This window comes from Macrobrachium nipponense, chromosome 8 (genome assembly GCF_015104395.2).
Source record: "Macrobrachium nipponense isolate FS-2020 chromosome 8, ASM1510439v2, whole genome shotgun sequence".
Classification (NCBI taxonomy): Eukaryota; Metazoa; Arthropoda; class Malacostraca; order Decapoda; family Palaemonidae; genus Macrobrachium; species Macrobrachium nipponense.
The window spans coordinates 2,446,210-2,470,530 of record NC_087203.1 but is presented as its reverse complement, the minus strand read 5'-3'; the positions used below and the strand labels follow the sequence as shown (position 1 = coordinate 2,470,530).

General features: G+C 36.1%; 1 protein-coding gene across 1 annotated transcript in view; it reads left to right on the top strand.

Annotated features, from left to right (window-relative positions):
- LOC135223343 (reelin-like) overlaps positions 1-24,321 on the top strand; it is a 484,942-nt gene that overhangs the window by 223,202 nt on the left and 237,419 nt on the right. Inside the window, 5 exon segments of the mRNA XM_064261806.1 lie at positions 5,322-5,478; positions 5,579-5,743; positions 5,845-6,062; positions 8,287-8,447; positions 21,912-22,122. Of these exon segments, the coding sequence (XP_064117876.1) occupies positions 5,322-5,478; positions 5,579-5,743; positions 5,845-6,062; positions 8,287-8,447; positions 21,912-22,122 (912 nt within the window).

Here is a 24,321-nt window from a genome sequence, read left to right as displayed (position 1 = left end):
CACTCCCCTTCTCGTCATGCCTCTGTTTTCAAAGGCATCGACTGTGGGAAGAGGCACACACCTGGAAGTTTTGCAGCTTTCAGTGAGCAGAACCGGAACAGCAAACACCACATCAACATCCTGAACTTTTCGAGAGGCTCAGGATCTTGGTAAGCTACTCTGTGGTACGGATGAATGTCAGGACCCCCTTCACAATGAGAGTAACTTCTGTCAACAAACAAGGGGATGCCAACTGGTTTCCCCCAACTCTGTGTTGACGGTGCAAATATACAAATTGGCGGCTACACATCTGACAGAGCTGTTAGCTATATACATTCTGGGAATCGGAACGTATGGCCATAAGCTCATAACCAGACCTTACCTTACAGACCTTACAAACCTTACATCTTGTTCGGGTTGCCCCAGGTCCCTAAGTGTGAGGCACCTCTAATGTCTACCAGAGAGTTGCTAGTAGTACATCTTCCGGTATATTTTGCATCTTCCAATCTTGGATGGTCTGGGATGCAGCTTAGACATTTGTCGAGCTTATTCTTAAACACATCTACGCTCACTCCTGATATATTCCTCAGATGAGCTGGCAACGCATTGAATAGACGCTGCATTATCGATGCTGGTGCGTAGTGGATTAATGTCCTGTGTGCTTTCCTTATTTTTCCTGGTATAGTTTTGGGCACTATTAATCTACCTCTGCTTTCTCTTTCTGATATTTTTAGCTCCATGATGTTTTTGGCTATTCCTTCTATCTGTTTCCATGCCTGAATTATCATGTAGCGTTCTCTTCTCCTTTCTAGACTATATAATTTTAAGGATTGTAGTCTTTCCCAGTAGTCAAGGTCCTTAACTTCTTCTATTCTAGCTGTAAAGGACCTTTGTACACTCTCTATTTGTGCAATATCCTTTTGATAGTGTGGGTACCATATCATATTGCAATATTCAAGTGGACTACGAACATATGTTTTATAAAGCATAATCATGTGTTCAGCTTTTCTTGTTTTGAAGTGCCGTAACAACATTCCCATTTTTGCTTTACATTTTGCCAATAGAATTGCTATTTGATCATTGCATAACATGTTCCTATTCATCATCACACCAAGGTCTTTAACTGCTTCCTTATTTGTGATTATCTCGTTATTAGGTCCCCTATATATATGCATATAGCTTTCCTTCTCTGTCTCCATAATTTATTGATTCAAATTTATCAGAGTTAAATACCATCCTATTTACCTCTGCCCAGTCGTATACTTTGTTAAGGTCTCTTTGTAGCACGTTCCTATCTTCATCACAAGTAATTTCTCTACTTATTCTTGTGTCATCGGCGAAACTACTCACTACCGAGTCCTTAATATTACTGTCTATGTCTGCAATCATAATAACAAACAGTAATGCAGCTAACACCGTACCTTAGCTTCATCCGATTTCTCATCATTTGCAATAAATATCTGTTTTCTGTTGTGTAAAAATTCTTTTAACCATCTTCCTACTTTATCCACTATATTTTGTTTTCTAATTTTCTTCGCTAATATATTATGGTCTACCTTGTCAAAAGCTTTTGCAAAGTCTAGATAAACCACATCTGTTTCATTTCCGCTTTTCATATTTTTGTATATGTTCTCACGGTGGACTAACAGTTGGGTTTGTGTACTTTTTCCAGGTACGAAACCATGTTGTCTATATTAAAACAAATTATTTTTCATTAAATGTTTCATAATATTTTTCTTCATTACCTTTCATACTTTCATAATATGTGACGTTAGACTCACAAGCCTATAATTACTTGCCTCTAGTCTTGATCCACTTTTGAAAGTAGGGGTAATATATGCTACTTTGTGCTCATCATAAATCTTGCCTGTATCTACACTTTGTCTTAATAATATTGCAAGTGGCTTTGTGATAGAATGAACTACTTTCTTTAACAAAATAGCAAGGACACCATCAGGCCCTGCAGCAGTTCCATTTTTAATTTCATTAATAGCCTGCACAATATCAGCTTCATTAATATCTATGTCAGCTAAATATTCACTATTTTCTTATCCCTTACTTCTATATCATTATCTTCATTATCAATTCTAGGGGTGAATTCTCTCTTATATCGTTCTGCCAATATGTTGCATATTTCCTTTTTTTCATTCGTTAATCTCCCTTCAATTCTTAGAGGGCCTATTTCTATTCTTCTTTTATTCATCTTTTTTGCGTAAGAGTATAATAGTTTGGGGTTTTGCTTGATATTTACTAGGGTTTTTTCTTCCAAGTCCCGTTTTTCAGTTTCTTTTGATTGCATAATCTTTTGTTCTGCTTTTTCTATCTTACTTTTTAGTTCTATAACTTTCCATGCATTTTTTTTCTTTTGCAAGACCTTTTTTCCACTTTCTGATTTTCTGGAACAAGATCCTTCTGTCTCTTGGTATGCATGACTGATGTTTACTTTTCTTCTTCGGTGATAGGCATATGGCACCCACACCCAGATATTACACTAGATTTCCGAATCTTTGGAGCCTCCCAATGATAGAACAATGCAACAGAAGCTGTCGGTGTACTGTTCCATCATACTACTTCCATGAATATTGATAGAAACATCTCCCAAGACTCATGGAAAATTCTTGAAGCCTTGGAAGACGCAAGGGATCTCTCATCTGTTATCCCCTGTTTATGGACACGGGAATCATGGTATGGAGCTCTTTGGAACCCTGTGCCATGGACTCAACAGGGGCATGGGCCTCCATGGACACCCATAGCTCCCACACCTCTCATGGGAAGTCATCTTCCCCAGGCTGGTGAAGAACCTTTTACTGTTGCATGGGCCTCCTACAACCCCATGCATCGGGTGCAATTGTTGTGCGAGGTTCCATGGAAACCTGTGCCATGAGATTCACAGGTGCATGGATTCCGTGGTTACATGTGTCACGGGAGGTGCATTGTTTTCCATCACCACCTCTGGCGGCTCCAATTAGACTTCTGTGTCACCAATTTTGGCATCAAGAATCTATTCCCTGGGCAAGCTAAGATTCTTCCATTACTGCACCTCTAGTCCTAGACTCGTGTGACACTGGTAAAGTCTTGTAGTCTACGGACTCAGGACTGACTTAACAAAAGAGAGTGATAGTCCGATGCTAAGGCTTGGCCTTATCCCTCTGCATGTTTCTGCATGGGAATGATGCCAGGGTCCCAGACAGGTGATGTGACCCACTGGTAAGCTCACTTGGAGGAGGTCTTCTGTTTAGTCTTCTTGTTTGTAGAGGCCTTTGGCTCTAGGAAGACTATGGCACTCAAAGAGATAAGTTCAGTCGCTCGAATTTGTACCGGAACTCATAGCATGACTTTCGAGTCACATTCAGTCCAACCTAGGCTCAACTAAGGAAGGAGCATTCAAGAACATGATTTCTTTCTAGTCTCATGAGGTTATCGAGTAAGCATACCCTACGTCCAATCTGTGGCCAGAAGTTTGTTCCAAGTACCTAACGAGGGGACATTGGTCCATCCCTCGCACTATGGAAGAACCTGTCAGTTTACAGGTATTAAGACAGAGTAGCATAGGCTGTCTATTCTCATGTCTTTTTACCTTCAGGACAGCCTACAGGCACTGGGACTTTTCTGCTCTCTTTTATCTCCTTTCTCATGCACAGAGAGTTGAGTAGCCATCTGTCACATGCTGGTTGGCCAGGTCATGCAAAAGAGCCTACATAACTGAGCACCATGTTAGAATCTTAGATTAATAGATGCAAGTCCTTCCTTATCTCTAGCAAGGGAAGAGAGGGGCTGACTACAATACAAACCTATTGGGTATCTCTAGTTTTATTGTTTCCAACACTCTGGGTTCATCCGAGCCTTTTTTTAAACATTATGGCTACTTTCACACATTGATTCGATGGGTCCAGAAGTCTGGCAGTTGAACATATAGTTATTAACACTTCTGTTCAACACAACAGAGGCCGGTCTCTTTCGTTTGCTCTGTCATGACCAGGAAGGAGACCCAGATGAGGTGAACTACCAGTCAATTCAGAAGCTTACTCAGAATCCGCCCACCAAGAAGTAAGTCTTCCCATTATAAAGACCAAAAGGTTTGTATATTGTGTAGGAAAAAATGACAAATTTTTTTAAAGTGATTGTATTTTTCCAAACTATTCAAACCTGCTGTCTTTATAGTTATATGCCCCACTTCATGCCACCCCTCATATGCCCCACTTCATGCCACCCCTCATTCTGCTCCTGGGCAAAAAGGCAAAGTGCAGTGTATACCAACAGGTGGGCAGGGCTCCCACCAATAGTCAGTAGTTAACTATGTACTCCACCACCTTGCTTAAAGTTAAAAGGCCAGTTTCCAGCTGGGTTGAAGGTAATTCCTATTATAAAGACCTCAGGTTTGTATAGTTAGGAAAAATACAAATGACTTAAAATTTGTAACCTTTAAGTGACTATAGGGGTGCTAGAGGTACTTACCCTCCATCTGGGTTCTCAGTTAGCATACACCAGCTTGAGCTTGTTGCTTGAAGTTTATATTCTCCCTGCCTTCCAGATTCCTATCTTGATTTTTGTTTGCTACTTCTACATCTCCCTGGTCTAGATCTTGCTGTTGACACAAAATTTTTCCTCTCAGGTTCTTCCATTCCCTTTTTATTGGCCAATTCAAAATGTTTTTGAAGCTCCAACGCATCGTGCACTGTAGGCAATTTACCTTGTAGGCTAACACTCAAAACAATTCCACCAAATCACTGTCAGAACTTGATCCTAAGGTTGCTAATTTGTCACAATATTTGTGGGAGAAAGCTCATGCAGGAAGTTGCCGTTTTGGTCTTACAATATGGTGTGATTAATACAGAACCTGGTCAGGTCAATTTCACTTAAGACTGAATATAACTTGAAGAAGTAGTTCCCGATTCCTAAGCACTCACTTCACAAATAGTCACTGATTTTGATTTCGCTTCTGATATTATTTTCTGTTTGTGAAAGGTAGATATGTTGAAGGGGAACAAAAAGGCCCCTTAAAACAATTTTCTGAGCCAGAGCCAGAACACGATACTCAGGCCTGATCTACGGCTGTTCATGTGTTACTCGACTTTTATTTTTTTTTTTTTTTTTTTTGCCTTACTTGTGTGGAATACGTTCAGTGAAAATCAATATTTTTTAATCTGCCATTTATAAAATACATATATGTCTATATATGTGTATTTATATAATATTGTTTGATTGTAACATACTGGTTCTTTATAGCAGTAATCAGTTGCATTGTTGCTGTGAAATAGTCTTGTATCTTGCCTTTCCCTTACCTTTTGCAAAGGCACATTCAGTAATTTGCTTAGAATATAGAAAAATTGTTGTTTTTTCAGGTTATTTCACAGTAAACTGGAGAAGAGGCACGTCGAGGCAGGCGTTGTCAGATTCAGGATCTGGCAACCAATTCATGATGGCCAAAACCAGTGGGCCATCGACAATCTTAGGATTGCACCAGACTTTCAGCTGAATTCTATGCAGGCTGATTTTGCAGTAAGTGCAAATGGAGGATTTCTTGTTGACTGTTTATTTTTATTTTATCGACGCCATTTCATATTGGTTAACATTCTTGTTATCAGTCCACATCTTTCAGGAGGGATCAAATATAATTTCCCCTTGGATGAGCATCACCAGCAATCGCTATGGCCGTTACTGCAACAGTGAGGACATTGCACAAGTCATAGATGGCGAGGAACCTCTCCGTCTTGCAATGACAGGTCCTCTCAATTTGAACATCAATGATATTATATCTTTTCAGGTAAGACTCTTATGAAAAGATCATGTTTATTTGTAAAACAGCCGTAATATCAATATTTCTCGACAACCATTTTGATTATTATTTCATTAACTCATTCTCAGATCAGCGTTGGTTGCAAGGATGAATTTAGCAGTGAAGAGTATCCAGTTATGCTTCAGTTTTCCAAAGACGGTGGGATAAGCTGGCATCTGGTTGATGAAGGCTGCTCTAGCAGTGCCCTTCACTGCAATGGACCCAGAGAACCCAGCATTTATCGAGCTGGTCATCACGGCCCTTGGAGTCGCATCCTTTTACCTGTCGATCACAGATTAGCACCAGGGTAGGGATGAAACCATTTCTAGCCTATCCTTTGATACAAAGGTCATTCTTACTTTTCTGGACAGTGTCGTATGATGTCTTCCAAGTACTGTGCCATATATATATTATATATATATATATATATATATATATATATATATATATATATATATATATATATATATATATATATCCATCAAGCTACAAAAATATCCTTTAATATTGAATTCGCTCTACCTCGGAATTAATATATTTTCATATGTGTTAACCGAAGAAGATTTTTTTTTAGTCAATAAGAAATTTGTCGACTCACTGGCGTGAACCATCGAACCCAACAAATTCAGGAGGTACAGTGAAGCCTTAAACCACACCGCCACCGCGGCCTGAATTTGTTGGGTTCGGTAGTTTGCGACCGTGAGCCGACAAATTTCTTATCAAGTAATAAAAATTCCGAGGTAGAGCAAATTAGTATTAAAGGATATTTATAGTTTGATATATATATATATATATATATATATATATTATATATATATATATATATATATATACATTTATGTGTGTGTGTTTGTGCGTGTGTGTGTGTGTGTGTGTATCAAAAGGTGCGAATATCTAGTCATCAGTAGGGTTACCAAAACTCAGAAGATCAATGAGTTTATCATCAAACGTTTCGTGCCATCCTGATAGATCATCAGTCTGCAATATAAAAATAATTCACATTTGTAAAATACAGAATCAAAATTTACTTGGTAATTTAAAAAGGAATATATAAAAAACTAAAGCTACTCATAAAAAGTATTTATTAAGAAGTAAAACAACTAAAGTTATTTACAAGGTGACATTATAATTGACGAAAGTTAAGATTAAGCAAGAATATTAACCTTTGCACGGTGAAGAATAAGAAAGGAATGGCTGTAGGACCGTCGTTCGCCCAGACCTCGACTTCGCCAAGAAAAGTTAAGCAGAGGATTGACTAGAATTGAGGGAAGGAACGAGGTGCTTGAAACGTAAAAACTCAAGTGTCTTTACATTTCAGCTGTGCTAACTATTGTCTATTATCGAAAAATGTCTTTTGATAATTTCAGTTTTACACTAGGCTTCGTGATTTCTTATATTAAAAAATTCAGGGTTGATTGTCCTCTAGCCAATTCTGTGACTCACCAACCCTGAATTCTCTAATAAAAGAAATCATGTAGCTTACTGTAAAATTGAAATTAACAAAAGACATTTTTCGATAATAGACAATAGTTAGCACAGCCAATATATAGCGACTCTTGAGTCTTTACATTTCAAGCACCTCGTTCCCTCCCTCAATTCTAGTCAGTCCTCTACTCAACTTTTCTTGGCGAAGTCAAGGTCTGGGCGAACGACGGTCCTACAGCCATTCCTTTCTTATTCTTCACCGTGCAAAGGTTAATATTCTTGCTTAATCTTAACTTTCGTCAATTATAATGTTACCTTGTAAATAATTTTAGTTGTTTTACTTCTTTATGACTACTTTTTATGAGTAACTTTAGTTTTTTATATATTTGTTTTTAAACTAGCATAAACGTTTCATAATAAACTTTTATTGATCTTCTGAGTTTCGGTAACCCGAATGGTGACTACATATAGTACGTATATATATTGATGTCCACCCAGATAGCGTTGGATCTCAGCTAAAAGTACACACTTGTGCTTACATAAGAATATTTGTAAATTTAAAAACAAGAGCTTTTACATGTTTTTTAACTGGCCTCTTAAGCTATATAGTGAAAATCTTATCATTTGACGAACAGAGTAAAATAAAGAAAACGTCATCAGTTTATCGCTCCTGTTGTTATAATTACAAGCACATGTGTACTGTATATATATATATATATTATATAAATATATCATATATTATAGATAATATAATATATAATAATTTATATATATATATATATATCTATATAGTATATCTATATATATATATATATATATTCTAGATATATAATATATTATATAATATTATATATATATATATATATAAACTGTCTTCTATTCGTAGCAGCAAAGGACGACATAGTATTCTGTTGGCGATTAAAATATTAGCATTTCAAGATGTTGGCTTCTATAATAAAGAATATTCATGAAAATAAATGCTCAGAACATTCAGATTGCTCAGATAGTGACGGATTGAGTTGAATCGACGGAGGCAGATTTTCTCTGCGAAATGAAACCAAGCTTGAAAGACGAATATACAGATGATTTGGAATCTTTCTTTTTAGGACCGTTCAGCTTCGATGGTTTCAGAATAATCCTGGTGAGACTAAAGATGGAGAATTCGCCTTGCGCAACCTCTACATCGGCCCTCCCTGTATAAGAAACTGCCATGGTCATGGAATGTGTACTGCAGCAGGCCACTGCAAATGTGACACAGGCTATAATGGTAAATTTAAATTTAAGCTCGTCACAGAATTTCTGAACCAATTCAGTAAAACTACTCACAATTATTGTTGTGAATTTATTTTGTACATATCTATTTTCTAACTTTAACAAAATCACTGCTAAGAGCTAAAATTCACTATACCCCATTTTCTTTAGTATACGCTCTGCAGAAATTTTAATATTATATTTTATAACGCTCTGATTAATTTTACTTACCATTTAAAATATTTGATAGATAGATTTAATAAATACATTTAACTGGCCCTTCAAATTAGTTAAGAAATTATTTAATTGATTTAGGGAGTGATAGGAACCATTGACCTGGCATAGGCTTTTTTTGGGGGGGTAGCTTTAGGCCTTGTTCAAACAGACAGCATGGCAGACGGATGACAACTTGTTTCGTCAACTTCGTCTTGAGTTTAATTTACTTAGTTTAGGGTTGTAGAAATTAATTACCCTTAAGATAATTGGTTTGTATGATCTCCTTTCCTATTTGTACCTATCCTAACCTATATCCTATCCGAATCCTTATCTACAACCAAAATTTGAAACGGCCATTCATACTAATCTGTCGTCGGAAAGTGTTGGATTTGTTTTCAGTTTAGGAGTGAATTAAGATGTGTGTCCAAACTAGGCCAACTTAAAGGTAGGTCGATATACAAATATCCACAAAGGCTGGGCTGCCATGATTGGACGGCTGATTTGAGTCATCGGTCAGTCGTTAGGAAGCGGTTTCGTCTATTAATGTTTAACTTGCTTATGTAAGACGTAATTCACTGTTTTCTTTACCTTAACTAAATTTTGAGCCCTTTTATTTAATTAGGCTGTTGGAATATTGGAGTTTATGGGAATTAATTATGCATAGACTCTATTTGAACAATTTTGTATGGGTTTCTATGATTGCATGGGCTTAGTAGAAAATTTAATCAAAATTAGGTCTGTCTGTTTACTTAGCATTACTATTTGTGATTAGTTTACCTTAATTTTCCTTCAACCGGGTCAAAACTTATCTGAATTCTATGACCAAACTGAACTGCCCTGGGAATCTTATGGCCTTGGTTTAATTTATTCAAAGCCCTCATTAGTTTAATTGCACTTACCTGAATTACTCTTACCTGATTTTAACTAGCCCACTTAAACTTACAAGGCAATTTATTAATCATTTTGATTTTCTGACACAAGTCTGAAAACACGTTATGCGGACGGAAGAATTGTGCGCTTAACAGCCCATTTCATACAATATTCCTTATTACTCAGTGGAAGGAATTACCCTCGTAATTTTGTAGTGTATATTCCCTCAGTCTTCCCACTGAGTGAAACAAATTTCCCACACCAGAAGATTGGCATCCCCAGCAGGATGTTTTAAGGCCTGCGTTGTTGTCCTGGGATTTTTTTAGCTTTGTTACCTTTTAAACTCATAAATGTCTGCGACACAATTAGCATATTCTCTCCAACTTTATGAGGAAACCTGCAAGGATCTATGCACAAGCACCCATGACATCATTCAAATGGCAAGTGATGTTGGGTCCTTGACCTAGGAGGCATAACGTCTCAGGCTAGAGTCTCAAATAAAGAAATATGAAGAACTCAACTTGAAGTACTTAATTCAACTTGGAGAAGAAGGGTTTTCTGAGCAAGACCCTGATAGAACACAACTCACTGCAAAGCAGCGTCATGCCAACCAAATCATCATGCAAAGCACTAAAGTTTTGGAGAAACTAAAAATCATTTGCATGGAAGCCAAACACCAGAGTATTGCAACAGAGTTTAGACCATTGCATAAGGTTAAGTTGCCATCTTTGTCACTACCAGAATTTGAAGGGATTGATGGAGAATGGCCCCCCTTTTTGGATGTTTTCGAGTCTAATGTTCACTCTTGTCCAGACTTGAGAGCTGTTGACAAATTTAATTACCTGAAGGGATGTTTGAAGGGTGAAGCACTAGCTCTGATTAAAAATATCCTTGTCACGAATGAAAACTATCTAGATGCCATTGACATGTTGAAGAAAACTTATGCTGATCCAGAGAAAATAACCTCATCTCTAATTTGTCAAGTAGCAGGCCTGTCGAAGTCTTCTGCAGATCCGGATTCACTATGTGGCTTCTGGGCTAAACTTGAACAATATGTTAGAGGTATAGAAAGAAACAAACCTAATTCGGATCACTATACCTGGGTACTTGGTCCTTTAGTTTTCCAAAAACTACCTGGCAAGGTGAAAGAGCAAATCCAAACCAAGTGTGGATGGGACTACTTCTCACTCCTAGATATCAGAGAGGGGCTAGGAAAGATAATCCTGACCTTGTCCTCTTTGGATTTTGAACCCAGGGATAAGTATAATGATTACTCCCATAGAAAACCCAAGCCTAACCAAAGTTCTAATCCAGGTAATCAGACCAAAACTCAAGTTAGTTCTTAAACCCCCAAGAAACATGATGTCACGAATCTGAGTATTTCTGTCACTCCGGGTCAGCCTAATAAGATAGCTAGAACTCAAAGTTGTGTGTTCTGTGATAGACCAGAACATAAAGCCTACCAGTGTGACAGTTACAAGACCATGCAAGAACGCATTTCAAGACTTATCGCACAAAATCGTTGCATGAAATGCACTTCACCTAACCACAAGACAACAGATTGTCTTCTAAAGTTCCACAAATATCTGTCATATAAAACTGGACCACACCATTCAGCATTGTGCTCTGATTCCTCAACTGAAGTCTCTGCTGTGAATATTGTGGAGACAATGACAATGACAAAGACTTAAAGTCACAAACAAGTGGAACTCTCCCTACCGCCTTCATGAAAGTGGTGAGTCCTCCCTCAGGCAACTTAGATCACTGTTTGATTCTGGGGTGCAACGCACCTTCATCACACAAGAGGTATTGGAAGAGTGTAAACTTGAACAAGACAAACCCGTCCAACTGAGCATCAGTGGGTCCTGGGATACCAAGAACCTGGAGAATATAGTACGGTAACTGTACCTGTCAGGGTAAGTGATGACAGCCTCGTAACTTTAAAGGCTATTGTCATAAGCTAGTCTCTGAACTGAAGAGCAGGAATGTCAACCTAACTGACCCTAACTTGTCAAGTAGTCAGATTGACCAGTTGAAACTGCTTGTTGGCAAAGATCACTACTTTGACCTCATCCATTCTCCACAAGTAAATGGAGTGAACCTGATTGCGTCCTCCTTAGAATATCTCGTAGCTGGTAAACTGCTTAGTAATGACACCCCTATCAGTACTCATTCTGTAACTGTAATGAGACTAGCAGTTGATGAACCTTCCAAGGTGCTCTAGAGATACCACTTGCGATGTCTGATAGCAAATTTGCTGAAGACTCCACCCAACAGCTTCGGACCCTAGAATCAGTCGGAATTGTTGATCAAGATATGTCACCTGAGGATAAATTTGTACTGGAAGAATTCAAGAATTCCATCAATATGGTTGAAGGACGATATGAGGTATCTCTCCCCTTGAAAGTGGATAAGAAACAACCCCTTACCAACTTAGTACTCTCGAGGAAAAGTGCTAATCACAAGCTGAAACAAACTAATAAATATCTGGAAATTTATGGCCAGATCTTCAAAGAACAACTGTCTCTTGGCTTCATTGAAACAGTACCAGAAGAAGACCTCAAGTTGACCAATGTACATTATTCACCCCATTTAACTGTGATTAAGGACTCAACTACAACACCCATTCGTATTGTGTTTGATGCAAGTGCCCGGATGGACAAGCAGGCCCCTAGTCTGAATGATTGCTTATACTCTGGCCCATCCTTGACTAGTCATCTAACCGACTTGCTGTTGAAATTCCGTCTCGACCCATTTGCGGTATAGGTAGATATCAGTAAAGCCTTCTTACGGGTAGGTCTCCAACCTAGAGTTCGTGATTAAACACGTTTCATCTGGCTAAAAGAACCTAACAATGAAAACGACCTTCAAGCCTATAGGTTTAGATCAGTTCTCTTTGGAGCCACCTACTCACCAGTTGACCTTGCAACGTCACTTTGAAACTTACCCCACTTCACCTGAAGTTAGTTTCCTCATGACCAAATTTTATGTGGATGACTTAATTGGTTCCTTACCTACAACAGTCAGCCTCTACAGTCTTTACAAGGTTGCAAAGGAAGTTCTGTCAGATGCCGGAATGCATTTAAGATAATGGATCACTAATGATCCAACTTTCAACGAAACGGTAACACAAGAAGGTGATGGTACAACAGAAGGCTCAGATCTTGTCATAGTTCTAGGACTTCATTGGAACTACAAGACTGACCACTTAAGCATAAAATCCCCTACCTTTGAGGAAGCTCTGCTAACCAAACGGCTATTTTAAGCAACCTTTCAAAAGTATTTGACCCTCTAGGATTGTTTGCTCCCATAATTGTACGAGGCAAAGTTCTTATGCAAAGGTCTGGAAACTATCTAAAAGGTGGGGTGATGTTTTGCCACCAGAACTTCAAGAAGAGGGGTCGAAGATCAAGAAAGACCTTGAGAACATATCATACCAGGAATTCCCACGCTTCACAGCCAACAGAGGGACTAACTACTCTCTTCACATATTCTGTGATGCTAGTGAACGGGCCTATGGGGCTGCAGCCTATTTGATGGACCAACACAAAGGTGCAAACCTGGTTTTCTCGAAAGCAAGAGTCGTCCCTCTTAAAAAGAAGAGAATACCACAACTTGAGCTGACTGCCAACTATAGTGCAGTCAAAATAGCTGACTACCTCAGAACAGTTTTTACTACTGATGGTGTCAAGATTACTGACACTGTCATATGGTCTGACAGTAAAGTTGCCCTACACTGGATTCAGGGCAAAATCTAAAAACGTCTATGTCTGCAACAGGGTGAATGAGATAAGTTAGGTCACTGAAGTGAGGTACCTTTATGTACCCGGTGAAGACAACCCAGCAGATCTTGTCTCTAGAGGAATTTCCATGCGGCAGTTTAAGAAAAGTCAAATTTGGTTCCATGGCCCAAGTTGGCTCCCGAACCCAGAAATGTGGCCAGAGCAGACAGAAGTATCTGCATGCCACCGATCTGAAACACCTGAAGAAGTTTTAACTACAGTTGTCAGTGAAGAAGCTATTAGATATCCGTAGGTTCGCTTCCCTTCCTAAACTTATAAATGTCACTAAGTTAGTAATTCAGTTCACTTGACTCCTTAAACGTACAATTGAGAATCGTAAAACTAAGAACTTGGGACCTGTAAACTCTGAAAATGTCGAAGTACCGAACTCAGAAGCATTACGAATTCTTATTGGCTTCACACAGAGTCAGTACTTCCCAGAGTAGATGTCATACCTTAACAAGAATTCTCACAAAATTCCAACCAAAGTTAAATGTCTTGACTTGTTCCTGGATGAGAGTGGACTTTTGAGATGCACTGGGAGACTACAAAATGTGGACCACCTTCCATATAGCAGTAAATTTCCTCTGCTTTACCTCCAAATTCTCCTTTGACTGGACTTATAGTCAGTCAAGCACATGAAAAGATTCTTCATGCAGGCGTTCAAGACACAATTTGCAAGGTGAGAGAAGAATACTGGATACCAAGACTGAGACAGTGTGTCAAGAAGATGAAAAAAAAGTGTCACCTAAGTAACCGTCTGGAAGGACCTGCCTTACGCAGGCCTCTCCGCCACCTCTACCAGCTTGCAGAGTGAACAGTCTCCGGCCGTTTGAGGTGACTGGAGTAGATTTGACCAGACAAATTATTATCTGCAATCCAGGCACTAAAGAAATGGACAAGGTTTACATAGTCATGTTCACTTGTACCTCAAACATGAGTTTGTCACCTGGGAGTGGTAAAAGACTTAACCAGCACTGCTTTTCTCAATTCCTTCAGGTGATTCACTGCACGAAGATCTTACCCTCAACGAATGATTTCTGACAACGCCACTAACTTCAAGACTGGCTCTTCCTTGATTCAGTCTTTGTATGATGACACTGACGTACAGTCCACACTGACTAGAGAAAATTGTAAATGGATATTCATCACACCTAGGGCACCCCATTAAGGAGGCTTCTATGAGAGGATGGTTGTCAGTGTCAAATCATCCCTAAAGAAAGCTATATTCAAGAAGAGGGTTAATTCTGAAGAACTGAATACCATTGTCACTGAGATAGGGCATTGTATTAACAATAGACCTCTTACATATGTGGATGCTACATCTCCAGATGCTACTGATGCCCTTAACCCTTCTCACCTGTTGTATGGCTACTGATTAAACTCTTTACCCACTACCATAAACCGGGACTATCTGAATGACCCTGATTTTGAGCTTGACCACAAACAGTGTAATGAGAGATTCAATTTTGTATCTCAGGTAATACATGCATTCCAAGGGCAGTGGGAGGAGAGATACTTGCAGTCCATAAGAGATAGACACTATTTCAACAGGAGTCCGACGAGACCGTTCCAAACTAGGATTAAAGTAGGAGATGTGCTGTAAGTACATAACGACACCCCTCGTTGCATGTGGAAATTGGCAAGGGTCATTCAGCTGATGCCCAGCTCTGATGGACTGGTCAGAGTTGTGGAGTTACAGACCAGCAATGGAGAGACAACTAGGTCAGTTGACAAACTTTAACTGCTGGAGTTCTCTAAGCCAGAAGATGTGTATACTGTAGATGCTGCGGAGCAAAATTTAGAAGACAGCCAAAATTCTGAAAGCTATCAAGCAGAAGAAGAAAGACCGAAGAGAAGAGCCGCCACTAACTCGATGCGATTCTTACAGAAGTTAATTAATGATGAAGCTGTTTAAACTAACACAAAACTGTGTGTTTTGTGTTATCTCCCTCCGGGAGGATGTTGTAAATTTATTTTGTACATATCTATTTTCTAACTTTAACAAAGTCACTGCTAAGAGCTATAAATCACTATACCCCATTTTCTTTAGTATAAGCTCTGTAGAAATTTTATTACTATATTTATAATACTCTGATTAATTTTACTTAGCATTTAAAATATTTGATAGATAGATTTAATAAATAGATTTAACTGTCCCTTCAAATTAGTTAAGAAATTATTTAATTGATTTAGGGAGTGATAAGAACCACAGGCTCTAGTGGAGGGCTTTTGCCTTGACGTGGCATAGGCTTTCTTTTTTTTTTGGGTAGCTATAGGCCGAGCATGGCAGACAGACGACAACTTGTTTCGTCAACTTCGTCTTGAGTTTAATTTACGTAGTGTAGGGTTGTAGAAATTAATGACCCTTAAGATAATTGGTTTGTATGATCTCCTTTCCTATTTGTACCTATCCTAACCCATATCCTATCCGAATCCTTATCTACAACCAAAATTTGAAACGGCCATTCATACTAATCTGTCGTCGGAAAGTGTCAGTAAGTAGAATAACTCTTATCAACGTACCCATTTATTTCCACGAATATAATTACAGGTCACTGGTTTTGCTGGCTACATAGATAGGATTTTGTTTTCAGTTTAGGAACGAATTAAGATGTGTGTGTCCAAACTAGGCTAACTTAAAGGTAGGTCGATATACAAATTTTCACAAAGGCTAGGCAGCCATGATTGAGTCAACGGTCATTCATTAGTAAGCGGTTTCGTCTATTACCGTTTAACTTGCTTATTAAAGACGTAATGCACTGTTTTCTTTACCCTAACTAAATTTTGAGCCCTTTTCCCTTGTAATATTGGAGTTTATGAGAATTAACTCTGATTGAACAATTTTGTTTGGGTTTATATAATTAAATGGGCGTAGTAGAAAATTTAGTCAAAATTAGGCCTGTCTGTTTACTTAGCATTAATCTTTGTGAGTAGTTTACCTTAATTTTACTTCAACCTGGTCGAAACTTAATTGAATTCCAGGACCAAACTGAACTGCCCTGGGAATCTTATGGCCTTGGTTTAATTTATTCAAAGTCCTCATTAGTTAAATTGCACATACCTGAATTACTCTTACCTTATTTTAACTAGCCTACGTAAACTTACAAAGCAATTTATTAATCCTTTGGATTTTCTGACACAAGTCTGAAAACACATTATGCGCACGGAAGAATTGTGCGCTTAACAGCCCATTTCATACAATTTACTCTATTACCAGAGAACACTCAGTGGAAGGAATTACCCTCGTAATTTTGTAGTGTATATTCCTTCAGCCTTCCCACTGAGTGAAACAAATTTCCCACAACTATTATTTGAGGTTCTCTCATTTATCACCCATTGATCTTTTTACTGACAGTTTCCAAGCATATCCACGTTCAGTGCTATAACGTAGTCCCAATATTTATAAATGCCCATGTGTGTAAGTATTGGTAATTGTATTGTATACAGAGAGAGAGAGAGAGAGAGAGAGAGAGATTTTATTAATTTGAATTTTTTAGTATTATTTTTGTAAAGTAGTGAACCATTTTTGTTAATGGTCACTTGTGATGCAGATGAAGAGCAGTGTAATTTAGGAAAGGTCGTATATCCAGAATTTTGTGTCTCAGCTGTAATTAGGTTATTTTGTTTAAGCAACCAGTGGTTCATCCATTAAAAGTAAACAGTGTAACTGAAAAGTGTGCAAAAATGTTAAGAATGGCAACTTATCCGCATTCCAAAAGTAAAAAAGCACGTTTAAAAGAGAAAAAATTATGTCGATAGTAACACCTGATTATCATTGTAATTATTTCCACAAAGACTGAAAAACACTGTCATGGGAAATTACTCCTAACCATGATGTAAACTATATAGATATATATATATATATTATATAATAATTTAATATATTTATATATATATATATATTATCTATATATATATCTATATATATATATTATATATTATATATATATATAGATAATATTTCTATATATATATATTATAATCTTAATATATAATATATATATCATATATATATATTATATATATATAATATATAATATATATATATTATATATATATATATATATATATATATGCATAATATTGGATATATATATATATATATATATATATATATATATATATATATATGCCATTGATATATATATATATATATATATATATATATATGCATATATATATACATATATATATATATATATATATATATATATATATATATATATATATATATATATATATATATTTATATGCATATTCATAAAATTGTAGTTCTTTTGTTGCACGTAGCCATAATATGAGTCTTATTACATCACCGTGATTCATATAAAAGCATTAAGCTACAAGTGTCCTTTATTATCTAATTCGCTCTACCTCGGAATTAATATATTTTCATATATGTTAAATAAAAGGGAATTTTTATTTGATATGAAATTTGTCGGCACATAAGCGCAAGCCACGGAACCAAGAATTCAGGACGTTCAGTAAAGTTCTTACCCACAAGGCTATCACGAGAGGTATATGTTAATGCTGACCTCACCTACAAAACCCTATCGCGTTAATTTATACCTCTCGTGATAGCTTTGTGGGTAAAGAGCTTCACTGTACGTCCTGAATTCTTGGTTCCGTGGTTCACGCCCATGGGCCGACGAATTTCTTATCAACTGAAAAATTACCCATTGATTAACATATATGAAAATATATTAATTCTGAGGTAGAACGAATTAGATATTACAGGACATTTTGTAGCTTAATGTATATATATGAACCACGGTGATATGATAAGACCTATAATATGGCTACATGCGACAAAAGCACTCCAAAGTTATCAAGGCCTAGGTGGGTTGATGCTGACAACGAACGCCTGAGCGCTACAGGGATTTGTAGGTGACAGGCAGCGTTAACTCAAACCTTTCGCTTTAGCCTTGTAGGTAAGCAGCTTCACTTTACATCCTGAATTCTTGGTGTCCAGGAGAAAACGAATTTCTTATCAACAATAAAATTCCCCTTCGGTTAGCATACGTGAAAATATGTTAATTCCGAGGTAGAGCGAATTGGATATTAAAGTCCATTTGTATCTTAATGCGTATATATGAATCACGGTGATGTGATAAGACACACACACACACACACACACACACACACACACACACACACACACACACACACACATATATATATATATATATATATATATATATATATATATATATATATATATATATATATATAATCCACACAGGGGATGGGCGCATGTACACATACACAGACAGTGAATACATTTATTGTCAACGCGTGTCTTGACTCATGTCATATCAGAGCATATAATTAAAAGAAACATACAAATTATAAAAAAACTTAAAATGGAAACTGAGTCATTTAAATACGTTTACATATTTTAAAAAAACTAAGAAAACTAAAAATGACCTTTACAGTGAGTCCAATTGCATTCACGTTGTGTCTTTTACAAACAGCTTTACATCCCTTAAAAGGTTTGTATCCTTTTCATAGTGAATATGCAGGAAAGCCAGGGATAACATCCCTCAGGAATGGGTCACATTCCTTTATTACTGTTGCTGGATGGGACCAAGCAGGCCTGATTTCACTTGACACCCTTGAAAATTTCCCCTTCCATCACATGATATCTAGGGGCACCAGTTCTAGTGAAGACAGGTTAGAGATTCGGAAAAAACGTACAACAATTTCAAAAAATCCATATGATACTTTGCGTCCATTTTTGGATTTTTACTTTAGTGACCGCGTGATCACTGATTATCCTGGATTATCTCTTTGATTTTTAACCATTTGATAATTAACCATCTGGTATTCTTGATATTTTTTTTACCTTGCAACCTTCTTTCCAACTGTAACTCATTTGTGCCCGGACGATGTGTGAATAAACAGGAGAAAGCGTGTGGGACTGACCTTATGCCTATCATCTTCCTGTGATATTCACTCATATACTAAAGTCAGGTGCATCTACTGTGATTTTGAAGCATATATAATATATATATATATATATATATTATAGTATATTAGGTATATATATATATATATATATTATATATATATATATATCTACATGTATACTTAAAATCACAGTAGATACACCTGACTTCAGTATATATATATATAATAATATTATATAGATATATATATTATATATATATATATATATATATATCTTTAAATCCACGGAAGAAAGGTAAGTGAAGCTGGGGACTTGGAACAAGTACTTTTGTAGATTATTCTACATTTTCAAGTTCACACTGAGTATAATTAAAGTTATAAAAGTTGCAAGACCTTTATATGCTAAAATAGAAAGAGGGGCGGGGTTACAGTATGCGCTCCTTTTAGCAAAAGAGAAGGAAAGAGGATCAAGGTATAATCCGGGATGGAGATTTAAATTCCTGTAACCCTGCGCCCTCTTTCTGTTTTTGTATATAAAGGTCTGTCAACCTCTGTTATATTCAATGTGAACTTGAAAATGTATAATAAGCTACGAAAGTACTTGTTCCAAGTTTCCAGTTCCACTTACCATTCTACCTATGATTTAAGAATATTCTCAAGTGTGCGCTCCTTGGTTTTGATATATATATATATATATATATATATATATATATATATATATATATATATATATATATGTATCTATATATGTATGTATATATATATCTATATATATATATATATATATATATATATGTATATATAGTATATATATATATATATATATATATATATATATATATATATATATATATATATATATATATATATATATATATATATATATATATATATATATATATATATATATTTTATATATATATATATATATATATATATATATATATATATATATATAAAGATATATGCAAGGAAAAATAAACGAAGGAGTAACTGCGAGACCTTTCGACGTTTCCACGTCCTTTACTAAGCAGTCGAAAGGTCTCGCAGTACCTCCTTCGTTTATTTTTCCTTTGTGGCATATATCTTTATTTATGGATTTATCACGTTCCTAATTTCTTTCGTGATTCAGTTATACATATATATATATATTATATATATATTTATATATATATATATATATATATATATATATATATATATAAAAATTCGCACACACACATATATACGAGTATATGTGTATATATATTATATATATATATATATATATATATATATATAATATATATATATATATATATATATATATATATACATATATATATATATATATATATATATATATATATATATATATATATATATATATATATATATATATATATATATATATATATATAGTGTATGTGTGTGTTGCTCTGTATAAAGATGGTCCCTATGAATTGGTGTTTACAAGACTCAGCCCATCGAGTCTAGTCCAGAAATTCATCTCTGGAAAGGGTAAAGATTTTTTGCACATTTCTCGAAAAAATCTATTGCCCCTCGGTAGAGTAAGTGGGAATTACTTGGCATTAGGTGACTGCAATGGTTGCTACGAAGATAGAGAATGAATACTGCTAGCTTTATTTTTGATGACTTGCTGGAGTTATCTTTTCTAAGGCACACAAACATAGCTCAATGGTAGAGTCTGGATTCTTGGGTGGAAAGTCCATTGTTAGATCCTAGCCTAACATCATAAATCGACATACACTTAAATAGGTTCCCCTATAAGAGAAAGGTTGAAAAGTTTGCTGTACGATGTATGGACAAATGAGATCTCAAAGATTCCCAAAATACAAGAGACCAAAGGGTAAGATTTAGAGAAATCAGCAACGTTTGCATAGCTGATAGTAGTTACTGCTTTTAAGTAGTACTTTTTTTTATTAGCAATGGCTAGTTCCTATTTCACGAGTGAGAAATCCATAGCTAGTGTTAAGAAATAAAGATCTCTATTATTTAGAAACTGTACTAGAATTAAAGATTCATTCAGAGCATTTATAAAAAATCCATTAAGCACAACTGCAGTGAAAGATGGTACTATCAATGGATCACTCACCATTCAATTGAAATGTAGGGCAATTAACATCTTCCATTTTTTTTTACATAATTTTATTGCAAGTACTTCTAGTAGTAATATTTTGTCCTCATCTGCTCCTCGTTTATGCACCACTTTTAGATATTGCTGCTATTGGCTTTTTATCCTTCTATATGCAAATCAGGTTGTTGACCCAGATGATCCTTACACTTCATCAAGTTGCTACTTTCTTTAGTCTTACTGAAAACTGTGAAGCTCTGACAATGTCTGAACTCCAATGTTATAATATTTCATATGATGCTGGATATTCACTTCATGAATTCATGATATTATAAGCGTTTTTCTAGAGTGAAGTCCTTTTGCTGTCGAGAAGTATAGGAATTCTCTTCGTTTACAACTAATTTTAGAGGCTGCTTATTAATTTCCTTTTGAAACTTCATCTACGCTCAATTAAATTCAACTCTAGGTCAAATGGGCATTAATTGCCTGAATAGTTATATGAGATCATGTTTTACAGAATAAATCTATAACTGGATGAGAACAAAAGGACAAACAAGAATAAAATGGTCATCATCACTATGACTTGAAATCTGTGCCATTTGAAATTTCTTTGTTTATTTTATAGGTACTTACTGTGGCAGGTCCAAAACCAGTAAACCAAGGTGGATGTATGACGATTTCGAAGATTCGACTGAGGTTTCCTCTATGTGGGAAAACACAGAGGGGGCTAAAGTAGCTGTAGGCTGTGGGTCTCAGCCCACAGGAAACTCTCTGCTATTCTCATCATCAGGACCGAGGTTTGCCACTACCAAGGAACTTGACACCCGCAGTATCAAGTAAGTAACATCAATTATGATCTGAGAATTGCATTAAGCATCTTCAAATGATTAGGCATCCAGAACCCGGCATGAAAGATAGGTGTCTTAAGGTTGCAAGATGAACATGATACTACAAGTAGTAGTTTAGGCTATCCTTGTAAAGGTGAACTCGACTTACTTCAGCATATTCCAAAAATGCGTAAAAGTCGACGTCAAAACTAATTAGATTTTTTTGAAGAACAATGTGTAAAACATGTACAGATATAAAAGATATTTGTATCCTAAGAATACTGATAGGCTACCTGCAAAAAATGTATAATATGTACGTTTGATTCATCTGTAAATTGTTAAGCAAAAAACCATGCCCACATGGACCAGTCTTTGGACTTGAGTGTTATGTTGATACTTCTGTGTTAAGTTGTCCATATGACATCAGTCACAGCTTAATACTGATGCAATATACACAAAGTCGCACTCTGACATTTGAAGAAAGTGACGTGCTACAGTAAGTGACAGAATGACTTGAAAGGTGTACTTTGCACCAGTGCAAAAAATCACTTAGGAAAATCATTTTTGCTTTTCCTTATGTATGTGCTGAGCATAATTGAAATTAAATTAAAAAGAATGAAGTGTCGTCATTAGTTAAAAAAAATCTGCTTGATAGACCATCCACAGTAAGGACTACTGAAGGGCACGAAAAAGATAAACCTGTAACTCAAATATCTACCTCCTCGTGCAGTGTCCATTTGGGACCAGAATTTCCTGTGAGAAGTGAGAACCTGATTACCGTAATTTAATAGATATACTTAGCATCTTGGATCCATATTGCCTTTTTTTGAAGACTCGACAACTTGTTATTACCTGTGTTTGCAAAAAAAAAAAAAAAAATGCCATCCTCAGGGACTTTGGTATTACCAGACAGCCAACAGTCTGCGAAATCCCAAGGATCATCATAGAGTTGCCCTACCCGTGGGGTGTTATACCCGCATCCCACTAGTCGCCAACGCTGCAACAGCATATCACAGTTCAGGATGGAATTCGTCATGCCAACTAGTATTACTGTATATAAGTCCCACAATGAAAATCTAGATGGGGGAATGAACTTACGTGCACGTGGAACATAAAATATCTTTTCAAAGATAATTCAACCCGTCGTGTATTTTTCTAACTGCTCTATAAATATTCACAAAAATGCACACATGCAACACATGAAGTAACCTTAAATTAAATTTAAGAATGCAAAAGAGATAAAAAAAATGCTTCATGTGGATATACTAGAAAATTTTCAAGTCTATTAGATGCTAAGAACTATTCTTAGTTTTTCAAGAGAGTTTGCTTTAGTAAGAGTTTTCCAGCCATTAAAATTGAAAGTGATGTAATGTTTATAATTTAAAAGCAGGGATCAATGAGGAGGTCTTAATAGGTCCTGTTCAGCCCTAGAATTAATAGCTTGGTTCTTGTCTACTTGCGTAAGTTCATTGCCAACCTAGTTTCTAACTAGGAAATATAGCTTATTGCGTCTTCAGGTCCCAGATAATAAAAACAAACCAAATAAAAAATAATTTACATTCTTGTTAGAGCAGAACTATTCATCCTGGATCCAATATTGTTCCGAAATTTTAACGTAACCTAATGGAGGCATTACTATTATTAATAATAATTTGGGGGAGCGAAGAAGACCCTCTTTTGAGCTAGTCTCTCAAAGAATAATGGCAGCATAAGTTGAAGTCATCTTAAATCTAACTCTTTATTTTGTCTTATTATTCCCTTTTCCATGTGGCATTCATTATTCTAGAGTTGTTCCATTTTGAAGACATCAGTGGTTTTCTGTAAACGTATAGACAATTTGCAAAGGAAAGGGGCTAAGAGTGCCACCAGGCAAACAGTAATATATCAAAAGATGTGCTGGTAATCATCTTTTACATCTTTCCGGCTAGAAAGGTTAATTTATCATCGCTAACAAGGGGAGAGTGATGCTGATCAGGTTTAAATGTTCTCAACAGGTTCTTTTTTTTTAAGTGGATTTCCCAATTTGAGTTATTTACAGTTGTATTCTGCTGCTAATATGGAGTTCCTTGCTCAGGATTTAGACTAAGCAATTTTTGGTATTGCTTGGCACCTCACTCATGAAAATATCTTTTGTATAAATGTATTTCATTCGCTTCAAAAATTTTTCTGCGAACTAAATATGATGAATTATATGCATTTAAAAGAAAG